At 40.9% G+C, this 22,021-nt stretch overlaps 1 protein-coding gene across 3 annotated transcripts in view; it reads left to right on the top strand.

Moving 5' to 3' along the window:
• The window catches only part of LOC141162655 (interferon-induced very large GTPase 1-like), a 281,835-nt gene that overhangs the window by 233,890 nt on the left and 25,924 nt on the right, over positions 1 to 22,021 (top strand). For 2 of the 3 annotated variants that reach the window (XM_073648987.1, XM_073648988.1), the window contains 3 exons: positions 17,532 to 17,606; positions 17,693 to 17,803; positions 19,945 to 20,019. In XM_073648987.1, coding sequence (XP_073505088.1) covers positions 17,532 to 17,606; positions 17,693 to 17,803; positions 19,945 to 20,019 — 261 coding nt within the window. The remainder of the gene's footprint in view (positions 1 to 17,531; positions 17,607 to 17,692; positions 17,804 to 19,944; positions 20,020 to 22,021) is intronic. The other variant, XM_073648989.1, reaches the window with a different exon arrangement.

Below are 22,021 nucleotides of genomic sequence, written 5' to 3'. Positions count from 1 at the left end.
TCAGCTTTACATTCGCTATACATCAGCTATACATCCGCTATACATCAGATATACATCAGCTATACATCCGCTATACATCAGCTATACATCAGCTATACATCAGCTATACATCCGCTATACATCCGCTATACATCATCTATACATCCGCTATACATCAGCTATACATCAGCTATACATCCGCTACACATCAGCTATACATCCACTGTACATCAGCTATACATCAGCTATACATCAGCTATACATCTGCTATACATCAGCTATACATCAGCTATACATCCGCTATACATCAGATATACATCAGCTATACATCAGCTATACATCCGCTATACATCCGCTATACATCCGCTATACATCAGCTATACATCAGCTATACATCCGCTATACATCCGCTATACATCCGCTATACATCCTCTATACATCAGCTATACATCAGCTATACATCCGCTACACATCAGCTATACATCCACTATACATCAGCTATACATCAGCTATACATCAGCTATACATCTGCTATACATCAGCTATACATCAGCTATATATCCTCTATACATCAGCTATACATCCGCTACACATCAGCTATACATCCGCTATACATCAGCTATACATCCACTATACATCCACTATACATCAGCTATACATCCGCTATACATCAGCTATACATCCACTATACATCCACTATACATCAGCTATACATCAGCTATACATCCACTATACATCCACTATACATCCGCTATACATCAGCTATACATCCTCTATACATCAGCTATACATCCGCTACACATCAGCTATACATCCACTATACATCAGCTATACATCAGCTATACATCAGCTATACATCTGCTATACATCAGCTATACATCAGCTATATATCCTCTATACATCAGCTATACATCCGCTACACATCAGCTATACATCCGCTATACATCAGCTATACATCCGCTATACATCCACTATACATCAGCTATACATCAGCTATACATCTGCTATACATCAGCTATACATCAGCTATATATCCTCTATACATCAGCTATACATCCACTATACATCCACTATACATCAGCTATACATCTGCTATACATCAGCTATATATCCTCTATACATCAGCTATACATCCGCTACACATCAGCTATACATCAGCTATACATCCTCTATACATCAGCTATACATCCGCTATACATCCACTATACATCAGCTATACATCAGCTATACATCTGCTATACATCAGCTATACATCCGCTATACATCCACTATACATCAGCTATACATCCGCTACACATCAGCTATACATCCACTATACATCCACTATACATCAGCTATACATCAGCTATACATCTGCTATACATCAGCTATACATCAGCTATATATCCTCTATACATCAGCTATACATCCGCTACACATCAGCTATACATCCTCTATACATCGGCTATACATCCGCTATACATCAGCTATACATCAGCTATACATCCTCTATACATCAGCTATACATCCGCTATACATCAGCTATACATCAGCTATACATCCTCTATACATCAGCTATACATCCGCTACACATCAGCTATACATCAGCTATACATCAGCTACACATCCACTATACATCAGCTATACATCAGCTTTACATCCTCTATAGATCAGCTATACATCAGCTATACATCAGCTATACATCAGCTATACATCCGCTATACATCCTCTATACATCAGATATATATCAGCTATACATCCGCTATACATCAGATATACATCAGCTATACATCCGCTATACATCAGCTATACATCAGCTATACATCCGCTATGCATACGCTATACATCCGCTATACATCAGCTATACATCCGCTATACATCAGCTACACATCAGCTATACATCCGCTATACATCAGCTATACATCCGCTATACATCAGCTATACATCAGCTATACATCAGCTACACATCAGCTATACATCCGCTATACATCAGCTATACATCAGCTATACATCCGCTATACATCAGCTATACATCAGCTATACATCAGCTACACATCAGCTATACATCCGCTATACATCAGCTATACATCAGCTACACATCAGCTATACATCCGCTATACATCAGCTACACATCAGCTATACATCCGCTATACATACGCTATACATCCGCTATACATCAGCTATACATCAGCTATACATCCGCTATACATCAGCTATACATCAGCTATACATCAGCTACACATCAGCTTTACATTCGCTATACATCAGCTATACATCCGCTATACATCAGATATACATCAGCTATACATCAGCTATACATCCGCTATACATCCGCTATACATCCGCTATTCATCCGCTATACATCCGCTATACATCAGATATACATCAGCTATACATCAGCTATACATCCGCTATACATCCGCTATACATCCGCTATTCATCCGCTATACATCAGCTATACATCCGCTATACATCCGCTATACATCCTCTATACATCAGCTATACATCCGCTACACATCAGCTATACATCCACTATACATCCGCTATACATCAGCTATACATCCTCTATACATCAGCTATACATCCGCTACACATCAGCTATACATCCACTATACATCAGCTATACATCAGCTATACATCAGCTATACATCTGCTATACATCAGCTATACATCAGCTATATATCCTCTATACATCAGCTATACATCCGCTACACATCAGCTATACATCCGCTATACATCAGCTATACATCCACTATACATCCACTATACATCAGCTATACATCAGCTATACATCTGCTATACATCAGCTATACATCAGCTATATATCCTCTATACATCAGCTATACATCCGCTACACATCAGCTATACATCCTCTATACATCAGCTATACATCCGCTATACATCCACTATACATCAGCTATACATCAGCTATACATCTGCTATACATCAGCTATACATCAGCTATATATCCTCTATACATCAGCTATACATCCACTATACATCCACTATACATCAGCTATACATCAGCTATACATCTGCTATACATCAGCTATACATCCGCTATACATCAGCTATACATCCGCTATACATCCGCTATACATCCGCTATACATCCGCTATACATCCGCTATACATCAGCTATACATCCGCTATACATCCGCTATACATCCGCTATACATCAGCTATACATCAGCTATACATCAGCTACACATCAGCTATACATCCGCTATACATCCGCTATACATCCGCTATACATCCGCTATACATCATCTATACATCAGCTATACATCAGCTACACATCAGCTATACATCCGCTATACATCCGCTATACATCCGCTATACATCCGCTATACATCAGCTATACATCAGCTACACATCAGCTATACATCCGCTATACATCCGCTATACATCCGCTATACATCAGCTATACATCAGCTATACATCAGCTACACATCAGCTATACATCCGCTATACATCCGCTATACATCCGCTATACATCCGCTACACATCAGCTATACATCCGCTATACATCCGCTATACATCAGCTATACATCAGCTACACATCAGCTATACATCCGCTATACATCCGCTATACATCAGCTATACATCAGCTACACATCAGCTATACATCCGCTATACATCCGCTATACATCAGCTATACATCCGCTATACATCAGCTATACATCAGCTATACATCCGCTATACATCCGCTATACATCAGCTATACATCAGCTATACATCAGCTATACATCCGCTATACATCAGCTATACATCAGCTATACATCCGCTATACATCCGCTATACATCAGCTATACATCAGCTATACATCAGCTATACATCCGCTATACATCCGCTATACATCAGCTATACATCAGCTACACATCAGCTATACATCCGCTATACATCCGCTATACATCCGCTATACATCAGCTATACATCAGCTACACATCAGCTATACATCCGCTATACATCCGCTATACATCCGCTATACATCCGCTATACATCAGCTATACATCCGCTATACATCAGCTATACATCAGCTATACATCAGCTATAGATCCGCTATACATCCGCTATACATCCGCTATACATCAGCTATACATCAGCTATACATCCGATATACATCCGCTATACATCAGCTATACATCAGCTATACATCATCTATACATCAGCTATACATCCGCTATACATCAGCTATACATCAGCTATACATCCGCTATACATCAGCTATACATCCGCTATACATCAGCTATACATCAGCTATACATCAGCTATACATCAGCAATACATCAGCTATACATCAGCTATACATCAGCTATACATCCGCTATACATCCGCTATACATCAGCTATACATCAGCTATACATCAGCAATACATCAGCTATACATCCGCTATACATCAGCTATACATCAGCTATACATCCGCTATACATCAGATATACATCAGCTATACATCCGCTATACATCAGCTATACATCAGCTATACATCCGCTATACATACGCTATACATCCGCTATACATCAGCTACACATCAGCTATACATCCGCTATACATCAGCTATACATCCGCTATACATCAGCTATACATCAGCTATACATCAGCTACACATCAGCTATACATCCGCTATACATCAGCTATACATCAGCTATACATCCGCTATACATCAGCTATACATCAGCTATACATCAGCTACACATCAGCTATACATCCGCTATACATCAGCTATACATCAGCTATACATCAGCTACACATCAGCTATACATCCGCTATACATCAGCTATACATCAGCTATACATCAGCTACACATCAGCTATACATCCGCTATACATCCGCTACACATCAGCTATACATCAGCTATACATCAGCTATACATCCTCTATACATCAGCTATACATCCGCTATACATCAGCTATACATCAGCTATACATCCTCTATACATCAGCTATACATCCGCTACACATCAGCTATACATCAGCTATACATCAGCTACACATCCACTATACATCAGCTATACATCAGCTTTACATCCTCTATAGATCAGCTATACATCCGCTATACATCAGCTATACATCAGCTATACATCAGCTATACATCCGCTATACATCAGCTATACATCAGCTATACATCCGCTACACATCAGCTATACATCAGCTATACATCAGCTACACATCCACTATACATCAGCTATACATCAGCTTTACATCCTCTATAGATCACCTATACATCCGCTATACATCAGCTATACATCAGCTATACATCAGCTATACATCAGCTATACATCAGCTATACTTCAGCTATACATCCACTATACATCAGCTATACATCAGCTATACATCCGCTATACATCAGCTATACATCAGCTATACATCCGCTATACATCAGCTATACATCAGCTATACATCCGCTATACATCCGCTATACATCCGCTATACATCAGCTATACATCCTCTATACATCAGCTATACATCCGCTATACATCAGCTATACATCAGCTATACATCCTCTATACATCAGCTATACATCCGCTACACATCAGCTATACATCAGCTATACATCAGCTACACGTCAGCTATACATCAGCTATACATCCGCTATATATCCGCTATACATCCGCTATACATCAGCTATACATCAGCGATACATCCTCTATACATCAGCTATACATCCGCTACACATCAGCTATACATCAGCTATACATCAGCTATACATCAGCTTTACATCCTCTATACATCCGCTATACATCCGCTATACATCCGCTATACAACCGCTATAGATCAGCTATACATCCGCTATACATCCTCTATACATCCGCTATACATCAGCTATACATCAGATATACATCAGCTATACATCAGCTATACATCCGCTATACATCCGCTATACATAAGCTATACATTCGCTATACATCAGATATACATCAGCTATACATCAGCTTTACATCCTCTATAGATCAGCTATACATCCGCTATACATCCTCTATACATCCGCTATACATCAGCTATACATCAGCTATACATCCGCTATACATAAGCTATACATCAGCTATACATCCGCTATACATCCGCTATACATGCGCTATACATCAGCTGTACATCCGCTATACATCAGCTGTACATCAGCTATACATCCGCTATACATCCGCTATACATCCGCTATACATCAGCTATACATCCTCTATACATCAGCTATACATCCGCTATACATCAGCTATACATCAGCTATACATCCTCTATACATCAGCTATACATCCGCTACACATCAGCTATACATCAGCTATACATCAGCTACACGTCAGCTATACATCAGCTATACATCCGCTATATATCCGCTATACATCCGCTATACATCAGCTATACATCAGCTATACATCCTCTATACATCAGCTATACATCCGCTACACATCAGCTATACATCAGCTATACATCAGCTATACATCAGCTTTACATCCTCTATAGATCAGCTATACATCCGCTATACATCCTCTATACATCCGCTATACATCAGCTATACATCAGCTATACATCCGCTATACATAAGCTATACATTCGCTATACATCCGCTATACATCCGCTATACATCAGCTATACATCCGCTATACATCCGCTATACATGCGCTATACATCAGCTGTACATCCGCTATACATCAGCTGTACATCCGCTATACATCCGCTATACATCCGCTATACATCCGCTATACATCAGCTGTACATCCGCTATACATCAGCTATACATCCGCTATACATCAGCTTTACATCCGCTATACATCAGCTATACATCCGCTATACATCCGCTATACATCAGCTATACATCCGCTATACATCCGCTATACATCAGCTTTACATCAGCTATACATCCGCTATACATCAGCTTTACATCAGCTATACATCCGCTATACATCAGCTTTACATCCGCTATACATCCGCTATACATCAGCTATACATCCGCTATACATCCGCTATACATCAGCTTTACATCAGCTATACATCCGCTATACATCAGCTATACATCAGCTATACATCCGCTATACATCAGCTATACATCCGCTATACATCAGCTATACATCAGCTATACATCAGCTATACATCCGCTATACATCAGCTATACATCAGCTATACATCCGCTATACATCAGCTATACATCAGCTATACATCCGCTATACATCAGCTATACATCCGCTATACATCCGCTATACATCCGCTATACATCCGCTATACATCCGCTATACATCAGCTATACATCCGCTATACATCCGCTATACATCAGCTATACATCCGCTATACATCAGCTATACATCCGCTATACATCAGCTATACATCAGCTATAGATCCGCTATACATCCGCTATACATCCGCTATACATCAGCTATACATCAGCTATACATCCGATATACATACGCTATACATCAGCTATACATCAGCTATACATCATCTATACATCAGCTATACATCCGCTATACATCAGCTATACATCAGCTATACATCCGCTATACATCAGCTATACATCAGCTATACATCCGCTATATATCCGCTATGCATCCGCTATACATCAGATATACATCAGCTATACATCCGCTATACATCAGCTATACATCCGCTATACATCAGATATACATCAGCTATACATCCGCTATACATCAGCTATACATCAGGTATACATCCGCTATACATCAGCTACACATCAGCTATACATCCGCTATACATCAGCTATACATCCGCTATACATCCGCTATACATCAGCTATACATCAGCTACACATCAGCTGTACATCCGCTATACATCAGCTATACATCAGCTATACATCAGCTATACATCAGCTATACATCAGCTACACATCAGCTATACATCCGCTATACATCAGCTATACATCAGCTATACATGAGCTACACATCAGCTATACATCCGCTATACATCAGCTACACATCAGCTATACATCCGCTATACATCCGCTACACATCAGCTATACATCAGCTACACATCAGCTATACATCCGCTATACATCCGCTACACATCAGCTATACATCAGCTATACATCAGGTATACATCCTCTATACATCAGCTATACATCAGCTATACATCCGCTATACATCAGCTATACATCAGCTATACATCCTCTATACATCAGCTATACATCCGCTATACATCCGCTATACATCAGCTATACATCAGCTATACATCCGCTATACATCAGCTATACATCAGCTATACATCAGCTACACATCCACTATACATCAGCTATACATCAGCTTTACATCCTCTATAGATCAGCTATACATCCGCTATGCATCAGCTATACATCAGCTATACATCCGCTATACATCCGCTATACATCCACTATACATCAGCTATACATCAGCTATACATCCGCTATACATCCACTATACATCAGCTATACATCAGGTATACATCCGCTATACATCAGCTATACATCAGCTACACATCCACTATACATCCGCTATACATCAGCTATACATCAGCTATACATCAGCTATACATCAGCTATACTTCAGCTATACATCCGCTATACATCAGCTATACATCAGCTATACATCCGCTATACATCCGCTATACATCAGCTATACATCAGCTATACATCAGCTATACTTCAGCTATACATCCGCTATACATCAGCTATACATCAGCTACACATCCACTATACATCCGCTATACATCAGATATACATCAGCTATACATCAGCTATACATCAGCTATACTTCAGCTATACATCCGCTATACATCAGCTATACATCAGCTACACAACCACTATACATCCACTATACATCAGCTATACATCAGCTATACATCCGCTATACATCAGCTATACATCAGCTATACATCCGCTATACATCAGCTATACATCAGCTATACATCCGCTATACATCCGCTATACATCCGCTATACATCAGCTATACATCCGCTATACATCCGCTATACATCAGCTATACATCAGCTATACATCCGCTATACATCAGCTATACATCCACTATACATCAGCTATACATCCGCTATACATCAGCTATACATCCACTATACATCAGCTATACATCAGCTATACATCCGCTATACATCCGCTATACATCCGCTATACATCAGCTATACATCAGCTATACATCCGCTATACATCAGCTATACATCCGCTATACATCAGCTATACATCAGCTATACATCCGTTATACATCAGCTATACATCCGCTATACATCCGCTATACATCAGCTATACATCCGCTATACATCAGCTATACATCAGCTATACATCCGCTATACATCCGCTATACATCCGCTATACATCAGCTATACATCCGCTATACATCCGCTATACATCAGCTATACATCCGCTATACATCAGCTATACATCCGCTATACATCCGCTATACATCAGCTATACATCCGCTATACATCAGCTATACATCAGCTATACATCCGCTATACATCCACTATACATCAGCTATACATCCGCTATACATCCGCTATACATCCGCTATACATCAGCTATACATCAGCTATACATCCGCTATACATCCGCTATACATCAGCTATACATCCGCTATACATCCGCTATACATCCGCTATACATCAGCTATACATCAGCTATACATCCGCTATACATCAGCTATACATCCGCTATACATCCGCTATACATCAGCTATACATCCGCTATACATCAGCTATACATCCACTATACATCAGCTATACATCCGCTATACATCCGCTATACATCAGCTATACATCCGCTATACATCCGCTATACATCAGCTATACATCCGCTATACATCCGCTATACATCCGCTATACATCAGCTATACATCAGCTATACATCAGCTATACATCCGCTATACATCAGCTATACATCCGCTATACATCAGCTATACATCAGCTATACATCCGCTATACATCAGCTATACATCCGCTATACATCCGCTATACATCCGCTATACATCAGCTATACATCAGCTATACATCCGCTATACATCCGCTATACATCAGCTATACATCCGCTATACATCAGCTATACATCCGCTATACATCAGCTATACATCAGCTATACATCAGCTATACATCCGCTATACATCCGCTATACATCAGCTATACATCAGCTATACATCCGCTATACATCAGCTATACATCCGCTATATATCAGCTATACATCAGCTATACATCCGCTATACATCCGCTATACATCCGCTATACATCAGCTATACATCAGCTATACATCCGCTATACATCAGCTATACATCCGCTATACATCCGCTATACATCCGCTATACATCAGCTATACATCAGCTATACATCAGCTATACATCAGCTATACATCCGCTATACATCCGCTATACATCAGCTATACATCAGCTATACATCAGCTATACATCCGCTATACATCCGCTATACATCCGCTATACATCCGCTATATATCAGCTATACATCAGCTATACATCCGCTATATATCAGCTATACATCCGCTATATATCAGCTATACATCAGCTATACATCCGCTATACATCAGCTATACATCAGCTATACATCCGCTATACATCCGCTATACATCCGCTATACATCAGCTATACATCTGCTATACATCAGCTATACATCAGCTATACATCAGCTATACATCCGCTATACATCCGCTATACATCAGCTATACATCAGCTATACATCCGCTATACATCAGCTATACATCAGCTATACATCCGCTATACATCCGCTATACATCAGCTATACATCCGCTATACATCAGCTATACATCAGCTATACATCCGCTATACATCAGCTATACATCCGCTATACATCAGCTATACATCCGCTATACATCAGCTATACATCAGCTATACATCAGCTATACATCCGCTATACATCCGCTATACATCAGCTATACATCCGCTATACATCCGCTATACATCAGCTATACATCAGCTATACATCAGCTATACATCCACTATACATCAGCTATACATCAGCTATACATCCGCTATACATCCGCTATACATCAGCTATACATCAGCTATACATCCGCTATACATCCGCTATACATCAGCTATACATCCGCTATACATCCGCTATACATCCGCTATACATCAGCTATACATCCTCTATACATCAGCTATACATCCTCTATACATCCGCTATACATCAGCTATACATCAGCTATACATCCACTATACATCAGCTATACATCAGCTATACATCCTCTATACATCAGCTATACATCCTCTATACATCAGCTTTACATCCACTATACATCAGCTATACATCAGCTATACATCCGCTATACATCCGCTATACATCAGCTATACATCAGCTATACATCCACTATACATCAGCTATACATCAGCTATACATCAGCTTTACATCCACTATACATCAGCTATACATCAGCTATACATCAGCTATACATCCACTATACATCAGCTATACATCAGCTATACATCCTCTATACATCAGCTATACATCCTCTATACATCAGCTTTACATCCACTATACATCAGCTATACATCAGCTATACATCAGCTATACATCCGCTATACATCCACTATACATCAGCTATACATCAGCTATACATCCGCTATACATCCGCTATACATCCGCTATACATCAGCTATACATCCACTATACATCAGCTATACATCAGCTATACATCCGCTATACATCCGCTATACATCAGCTATACATCAGCTATACATCCGCTATACATCCGCTATACAGCAGCTATACATCCGCTATACATCAGCTATACATCAGCTATACATCAGCTATACATCCACTATACATCAGCTATACATCAGCTATACATCCGCTATACATCAGCTATACATCCGCTATACATCAGCTATACATCCACTATACATCAGCTATACATCAGCTATACATCCGCTATACATCAGCTATACATCAGCTATACATCAGCTATACATCCGCTATACATCCGCTATACATCAGCTATACATCAGCTATACATCAGCTATACATCCGCTATACATCAGCTATACATCCGCTATACATCAGCTATACATCCGCTATATATCAGCTATACATCAGCTATACATCAGCTATACATCCGCTATACATCCGCTATACATCCGCTATACATCAGCTATACATCCGCTATACATCCGCTATACATCAGCTATACATCAGCTATACATCAGCTATACATCCGCTATACATCAGCTATACATCCGCTATACATCCGCTATACATCCGCTATACATCCGCTATACATCCGCTATACATCAGCTATACATCAGCTATACATCAGCTATACATCCGCTATACATCCGCTATACATCCGCTATACATCCGCTATACATCCGCTATACATCAGCTATACATCAGCTATACATCAGCTATACATCCGCTATACATCAGCTATACATCAGCTATACATCCGCTATACATCAGCTATACATCAGCTATACATCCGCTATACATCAGCTATACATCCGCTATACATCAGCTATACATCAGCTATACATCAGCTATACATCCGCTATACATCAGCTATACATCAGCTATACATCAGCTATACATCCGCTATACATCAGCTATACATCCGCTATACATCCGCTATACATCCGCTATACATCAGCTATACATCAGCTATACATCCGCTATACATCAGCTATACATCCGCTATACATCAGCTATACATCAGCTATACATCCGCTATACATCAGCTATACATCCGCTATACATCAGCTATACATCCGCTATACATCCGCTATACATCCGCTATACATCCGCTATACATCAGCTATACATCCGCTATACATCCGCTATACATCAGCTATACATCAGCTATACATCAGCTATACATCAGCTATACATCCGCTATACATCAGCTATACATCAGCTATACATCAGCTATACATCCGCTATACATCCGCTATACATCCGCTATACATCAGCTATACATCAGCTATACATCCGCTATACATCAGCTATACATCAGCTATACATCCGCTATACATCCGCTATACATCAGCTATACATCCGCTATACATCAGCTATACATCAGCTATACATCCGCTATACATCAGCTATACATCCGCTATACATCAGCTATACATCAGCTATACATCAGCTATACATCAGCTATACATCCGCTATACATCCGCTATACATCAGCTATACATCCGCTATACATCAGCTATACATCAGCTATACATCCACTATACATCAGCTATACATCAGCTATACATCCGCTATACATCCGCTATACATCAGCTATACATCAGCTATACATCCGCTATACATCCGCTATACATCCTCTATACATGAGCTATACATCCTCTATACATCCGCTATACATCAGCTATACATCCACTATACATCCGCTATACATCAGCTATACATCCGCTATACATCCGCTATACATCAGCTATACATCCGCTATACATCAGCTATACATCCACTATACATCCGCTATACATCCGCTATACATCAGCTATACATCAGCTATACATCAGCTATACATCCGCTATACATCCGCTATACATCAGCTATACATCCGCTATACATCAGCTATACATCCGCTATACATCAGCTATACATCAGCTATACATCCGCTATACATCCGCTATACATCCGCTATACATCAGCTATACATCCGCTATACATCAGCTATACATCCGCTATACATCAGCTATACATCCGCTATACATCAGCTATACATCAGCTATACATCCGCTATACATCCGCTATACATCCGCTATACATCAGCTATACATCCACTATACATCCGCTATACATCCGCTATACATCAGCTATACATCAGCTATACATCCTCTATACATCAGCTATACATCCTCTATACATCCGCTATACATCAGCTATACATCCACTATACATCAGCTATACATCCTCTATACATCAGCTATACATCCTCTATACATCCGCTATACATCAGCTATACATCAGCTATACATCCTCTATACATCAGCTATACATCCTCTATACATCCGCTATACATCCGCTATACATCCACTATACATCAGCTATACATCAGCTATACATCCGCTATACATCCGCTATACATCAGCTATACATCCGCTATACATCAGCTATACATCCGCTATACATCAGCTATACATCCACTATACATCCGCTATACATCCGCTATACATCAGCTATACATCAGCTATACATCCTCTATACATCAGCTATACATCCTCTATACATCCGCTATACATCAGCTATACATCCACTATACATCAGCTATACATCAGCTATACATCAGCTATACATCCGCTATACATCAGCTATACATCAGCTATACATCATCTATACATCAGCTATACATCAGCTATACATCAGCTATACATCAGCTATATATCCGCTATACATCAGCTATACATCAGCTATACATCATCTATACATCAGCTATACATCAGCTATACATCAGCTATACATCCGCTATACATCAGCTATACATCCGCTATACATCAGCTATACATCAGCTATACATCCGCTATACATCAGCTATACATCAGTTATACATCTGCTATACATCCGCTATACATCAGCTATACATCAGCTATACATCCGCTATACATCAGCTATACATCAGCTATACATCATCTATACATCAGCTATACATCAGCTATACATCAGCTATACATCAGCTATACATCCGCTATACATCAGCTATACATCCGCTATACATCCGCTATACATCCGCTATATATCAGCTATACATCCACTATACATCAGCTATACATCAGCTATACATCCGCTATACATCCGCTATACATCCTCTATACATCCGCTATACATCAGCTATACATCCACTATACATCAGCTATACATCAGCTATACATCCGCTATACATCCGCTATACATCAGCTATACATCAGCTATACATCCGCTATACATCCGCTATACATCAGCTATACATCCGCTATACATCAGCTATACATCAGCTATACATCCGCTATACATCAGCTATACATCAGCTATACATCAGCTATACATCCACTATACATCAGCTATACATCAGCTATACATCCGCTATACATCCGCTATACATCAGCTATACATCATCTATACATCAGCTATACATCAGCTATACATCAGCTATACATCAGCTATACATCATCTATACATCAGCTATACATCCGCTATACATCCGCTATACATCAGCTATACATCCGCTATACATCAGCTATACATCATCTATACATCCGCTATACATCAGCTATACATCAGTTATACATCTGCTATACATCCGCTATACATCAGCTATACATCATCTATACATCAGCTATACATCAGCTATACATCAGCTATACATCAGCTATACATCCGCTATACATCAGCTATACATCAGCTATACATCAGCTATACATCCGCTATACATCCGCTATACATCAGCTATACATCAGCTATACATCCGCTATACATCAGCTATACATCAGCTATACATCCGCTATACATCAGCTATACACCAGCTATACATCAGCTATACATCAGCTATACATCCGCTATACATCCGCTATACATCAGCTATACATCCGCTATACATCAGCTATACATCCGCTATACATCAGCTATACATCAGCTATACATCAGCTATACATCCGCTATACATCAGCTATACATCCGCTATACATCCGCTATACATCAGCTATACATCCGCTATACATCCGCTATACATCAGCTATACATCAGCTATACATCCGCTATACATCAGCTATACATCCGCTATACATCAGCTATACATCAGCTATACATCCGCTATACATCCTCTATACATCCGCTATACATCCGCTATACATCAGCTATACATCCGCTATACATCAGCTATACATCCGCTATACATCAGCTATACATCCGCTATACATCAGCTATACATCAGCTATACATCAGCTATACATCCGCTATACATCAGCTATACATCCGCTATACATCCTCTATACATCCGCTATACATCCGCTATACATCAGCTATACATCCGCTATACATCAGCTATACATCCGCTATACATCAGCTATACATCCGCTATACATCAGCTATACATCAGCTATACATCCGCTATACATCCGCTATACATCAGCTATACATCAGCTATACATCCGATATACATCAGCTATACATCCGCTATACATCAGCTATACATCAGCTATACATCCGCTATACATCCTCTATACATCCGCTATACATCCGCTATACATCAGCTATACATCCGCTATACATCAGCTATACATCCGCTATACATCAGCTATACATCCGCTATACATCAGCTATACATCAGCTATACATCCGCTATACATCCGCTATACATCAGCTATACATCAGCTATACATCCGCTATACATCAGCTATACATCCGCTATACATCCGCTATACATCAGCTATACATCCGCTATACATCAGCTATACATCAGCTATACATCCGCTATACATCCACTATACATCAGCTATACATCAGCTATACATCCGCTATACATCCGCTATACATCCGCTATACATCCGCTATACATCCGCTTCTCTTACTATACCGCTCGGGCGCTACAATCTCCTAAAAAAGAAACAAGACGATTATGGGACTGACGCATCCAAGTGTTTAGTAGAAATGAATGAATACATTTGAATGGAATTGATTTCTCTTTGAATTTTACAGCAATCGGCATTCGCCCAAAACGCTTTCCATTCTACAGATACAGCAAGGGAACGATAAAAAGTATGAAAAATAAAAGAGAAATCGCTTGAGATTTGGAATCTGTCAGTCGGTTTTTGCTACCTTATCTGAGAGGAGCAAAATGTAGGCAAACAGACCATGAATCCGACGACGTATCACTTAGTTTTAGATGTAGAATGCAGCAGAGCTGAGAAAGCTAGCCCCGCCCGCACCATAGCTGACTCCACCCACAACACAGCTGGCCCCGCCCACACCATGCTATGTATTTGCATTGTCTATTGACAGTGAGTGGCTTATCACAGGAGGGGCGGAGTCAGACTACCAGTCGCGTGCAATGATAATCTCCTAGTGATAAAACCTTCACTGTAAGTAAACAACATCACACAGCCTGATAAGTGACACATCGCTGAATTCATTGTTTTAACCCCTACCTCATGCTGTCCTCAGATTACATCTAATGTACAGATTACATCTAATGCTACAAAAACTAGCTGACAGATTCCCTCTAAGGCCCTTAAAGGGTTAAACTGTGTACTTTAGGGCTCTGATGAATGTAAGGGGGAATATTACTCGTGGGTGCAATATGACAAAGAGTTCTAAGAAAGAGAACAAGACGTGAGAATATAAATGATAATCCTTAAAGGGCCTCTGTCGGCACAGAATGACTTTGCAAACCAAGCTCAGGCGCTCGGTGCATCAGGGTGTGGCCAGATAGTTCAGTGCACCTTCCCACCTACTTGTTTTCCCTCTATGGCCACCACCATTCTGTGCTGACAGAGTCCCTTTCACCCCAAGATAGAAGGGGTAAAACCTCATATATGCAATAATATAATAATATGGCCTCATGTCATAAAAGATAAGATTGCGTGAATTAGGGGGTTCACTGACTTTCTTGCTGTTTGCGTAGATCTGAGGATGATAATCTACAGATTCTTCTGTTTCTTATCAGTGAAGAAAAATTCTCCAGAGCCGGAGGTGAAGAAAAGTCCCAATGACGAATCAGAGAAAGTGACGTCTGACAAAGGTAAAACTGATTCACCCTAAAATGTCCAATAATGTCAGGTTTCTGGAGCAGTGATTTTATATAAATATATCTCTTCACGTCGTCAGAACATCCATCGAGGACTAGTCATCATCGGAAGCGACGGCAAAGAGTAAAGAAGAGAGCAGTGCCGGAGAAAAGTGCGGAGGACTGGAAAGGAGCCATGACGGCAGCGAGAGGTGAGGCCGGCACAGGATGAGATCTCATCGCTTTCACCCCTTTCTCGCTCATTGTTGTTACAGATCTTTGGATTTAGGAGACCTCAGAGCATAGTAAATGGCTCTTTTTTAATGGCTATAGATTTCCATTCTATTGGCAGCAGATGCTGAGTTAGAGCTTGGTCAGATGTGCTCATCTTTAGTCCTAACCTGTAAGAATGGGGAATACCAATGGGACCTTAGTAGGTAGAACGGTCCCAGAATCATTTATTATATATTACTCATGTGCACAATTAGATATTCTACCTACTAAACTAGAAAAATAACTTATTTTTCATACTCAAATTATAATTAATCAGCTTTGAATCCGTATTATTATCTCCATAAAGTGTTGATTAAAACAATAACGTAAAGACTTGATAGAAAACAAATGTGCAGAAACCACTATATTACAGTAATATTTATCCTCCATGTGACCATAGTCTGCAGAAATCACTGTCATATATCACAGGCTGACTAAGCTTTGTGTGTTAAGAGTATGATTCATTCTACGTGTTTCGCCGAATCCATCAGCTTCATCAGGGGGCGATCGGATTAATGGAGAGGGAATGCGGGTAACCAGAAGTTTTAAATCCCTACTATTATACAATGACCCAATCAGGAGGCTGGTATCGGCCGTGCCTCCTTGCTCACATAGAGTGGCACGCCTGCAATCCTATAACAGTAGAGGATGAAGCTGGTCATGTGACACAGTTCTGTCGATGTCACTCAAATGTCACACTCTGACATCACAAAGGCATACCGTAATAGTCTGCGCATGGCTTAAATGCAATGCTCAATCCTGCCTTGCTCAAACACTTAGATTCAGGGCAGAGAAGTTCACTGCAGGCTTGGACTGGCCCACGGGAGAGCAGGAGAATCCTCTGGTGGGCCCTCTTACATGAACAGTACTTGGCACTTTATACTTGAATCACTATATACAGACACAGGCGGCATCTTATTTATCTAGCAATCTACCCAATGCTCTGCTATATAAATGTGTGATTGAGGATAATGTCACATTTGCATGTAGCTGAAGGTGGGGCCCTGGAGTTGTTACTGGTGGACCCTCGGCTCCCCAGTCCGGGACTGGTTCAATATATTGGGCACGCACTATATTCCAATCTGCAGGAGATTTAGACTTAGGCTATAGGATTAGTACAACTTGAATCAATAGCAATAAGGAAACATATTAAAGGTCACTATCAAAACTTAAAGAGCAACCGTTGTTTTCACTTTTATTCCATAAATCAATAAAAACGTTGTAATAAATCTGATGGAATAAATCTGCTTCTTTCTGCTCCCGGAGAAATCAGTCATTTTCAAAAGTTTCGTTTTAATTATAAAATCTGTATCCAGTGAAGAATGATTGTTACATTACTGAGATAAGAGGTGACAGTTGGTGCTTGTCAGATTCTATGTAGTGGGAGGAGCCTTGCCTCTAGCTCCTCCCCTTTCCCTCTGCATAGAATCTGATCAGGAACATCTGTCAGTAATGGAACATTTTCTCTTCACTGAATACAGATTGATCAGTCCTGGCGGAGAAAGAAACAACATTTTTCGATAAGATCAATTACAGCGCTTCTTATTTTCATGTGCATTATGGATTTATGAATAAAATTTAAATATCTTTTTAAGGGGAATCTGTCAGGAGGAACACCCCTCTTAATCCGTCTCCCTGGACATAGAGGTCATAGGAAGCGGAATAAAAGGATATCTGCGATCCGATGTCTCATTCCAGAGAAATCCACGTTTACCTTCATATGTAAATGATCCGTTTTCATTAAAAAAAAATATAACTCGTTTTGCAGAAAGCGATTCATTATAGTTACAGCAAGTGAAAAAGAAAAAAAAAGACCCTTAAGAAGTTAATCTGTGAACCGTAGATCTCTGCGGAAAAGAGATGGAAATAATATTAGTGTCCGAAAAACGCCGTCGAGTTCTAAAAAAGAAAAGAATAGAAAAGTTCTTCCCTGATATCATCAAAAGAGAAGTGAAAGATTCCACAGTGCTACAATATAGCGAGGCTGGGGTCACTCTGCATGGACTGGGGGTTCAGGACGTCCCCCTGGACTTCTCTCTGCTTTATTCTATAATCTGCAGATTCTTCTGTTTCTTATCAGAGAAGGAAAATTCTCCAAAGGAAGAGATGAAGAAAATACACAGCGAAGAGTCCGAGAAAGTGACGTCTGACAGAGGTAACTGCGAGTAAGGCCTCATTCACACCTACGTGAAGTACGGCTGCTATCGGTTTTTTCCCCAGATACAGCACGTTCCCATTACAATCTATGGGGCTGCTCATATGGCCAGTTTTCTCGTGGATGACAACAGCTAATACAAGTCTATGGGTCTGTGAAAAACACTGAGGGCGACAGTGTACAGTGTGTGCGGCAGATGGCTAACACTGCAACGTATAGGAGAAGCTTTGTCACTGCTGACACTGATGACAGTGATGACACTGGTGACACTGCTGACAGAGATGACAATGATGACAGAGATGACACTGGTGACACTGCTGACAGAGATGACAGAGATGACACTGCTGACAGAGATGACAGTGGTGACACTGCTGACAGAGATGACAGAGATGACACTGCTGACAGAGATGACACTGGTGACACTGCTGACAGATGACACTGGTGACAGAGATGACACTGGTGACACTGCTGACAGAGATGACACTGGTGACAGAGATGACACTGGTGACACTGCTGACAGAGATGACACTGGTGACACTGCTGACAGAGATGACAGTGATGACACTGCTGACAGAGATGACAGGATGACACTGCTGACAGAGATGACACTGGTGACAGAGATGACACTGGTGACACTGCTGACAGAGATGACAGTGATGACACTGCTGACAGAGATGACAGGATGACACTGCTGACAGATGACACTGGTGACACTGCTGACAGAGATGACAGTGATGACAGAGATGACAGAATGACACTGGTGACAGAGATGACACTGGTGACACTGCTGACAGAGATGACACTGGTGACACTGCTGACAGAGATGACAGGATGACACTGCTGACAGAGATGACACTGGTGACACTGCTGACAGAGATGACACTGCTGACAGAGATGACAGAATGACACTGCTGACAGAGATGACACTGGTGACACTGCTGACAGAGATGACAGTGATGACAGAGATGACAGAATGACACTGCTGACAGAGATGACACTGGTGACACTGCTGACAGAGATGACACTGGTGACAGAGATGACATTGGTGACACTGCTAACAGAGATGACACTGGTGACAGTGATGACACTGCTAACAGAGATGACACTGCTGACAGAGATGACACTGGTGACACTGCTGACAGAGATGACAGTGATGACACTGCTGACAGAGATGACAGGATGACACTGCTGACAGAGATGACACTGGTGACAGAGATGACACTGGTGACACTGCTGACAGAGATGACAGGATGACACTGCTGACAGAGATGACACTGGTGACAGAGATGACACTGGTGACACTGCTGACAGAGATGACACTGGTGACAGAGATGACAGGATGACACTGCTGACAGAGATGACACTGGTGACAGAGATGACAGAGATGACACTGCTGACAGAGATGACACTGGTGACAGAGATGACAGGATGACACTGCTGACAGAGATGACACTGGTGACAGAGATGACATAGATGACACTGCTGACAGAGATGACACTGGTGACACTGCTGACAGAGATGACACTGGTGACAGAGATGACACTGGTGACACTGCTGACAGAGATGACACTGGTGACAGAGATGACAGGATGACAGTGCTGACAGAGATGACACTGGTGACAGAGATGACACTGCTGACAGAGATGACACTGGTGACACTGCTGACAGAGATGACACTGCTGACAGAGATGACACTGGTGACAGAGATGACATTGGTGACACTGCTGACAGAGATGACAGTGATGACACTGCTAACAGAGATGACACTGGTGACAGAGATGACATTGGTGACACTGCTGACAGAGATGACAGGATGACACTGCTGACAGAGATGACAGTGATGACACTGGTGACACTGCTGACAGAGATGACACTGGTGACACTGCTGACAGAGATGACACTGGTGACAGAGATGACACTGGTGACACTGCTGACAGAGATGACAGGATGACACTGCTGACAGAGATGACACTGGTGACAGAGATGACACTGGTGACACTGC

The sequence above is a fragment of the Phyllobates terribilis genome, unplaced genomic scaffold (assembly GCF_046119375.1).
Source record: "Phyllobates terribilis strain yellow unplaced genomic scaffold, ASM4611937v1 Scaffold_9__5_contigs__length_417890890, whole genome shotgun sequence".
Taxonomy (NCBI): domain Eukaryota; kingdom Metazoa; phylum Chordata; class Amphibia; order Anura; family Dendrobatidae; genus Phyllobates; species Phyllobates terribilis.
This window is presented reverse-complemented; position numbering and strand designations above follow the sequence as displayed.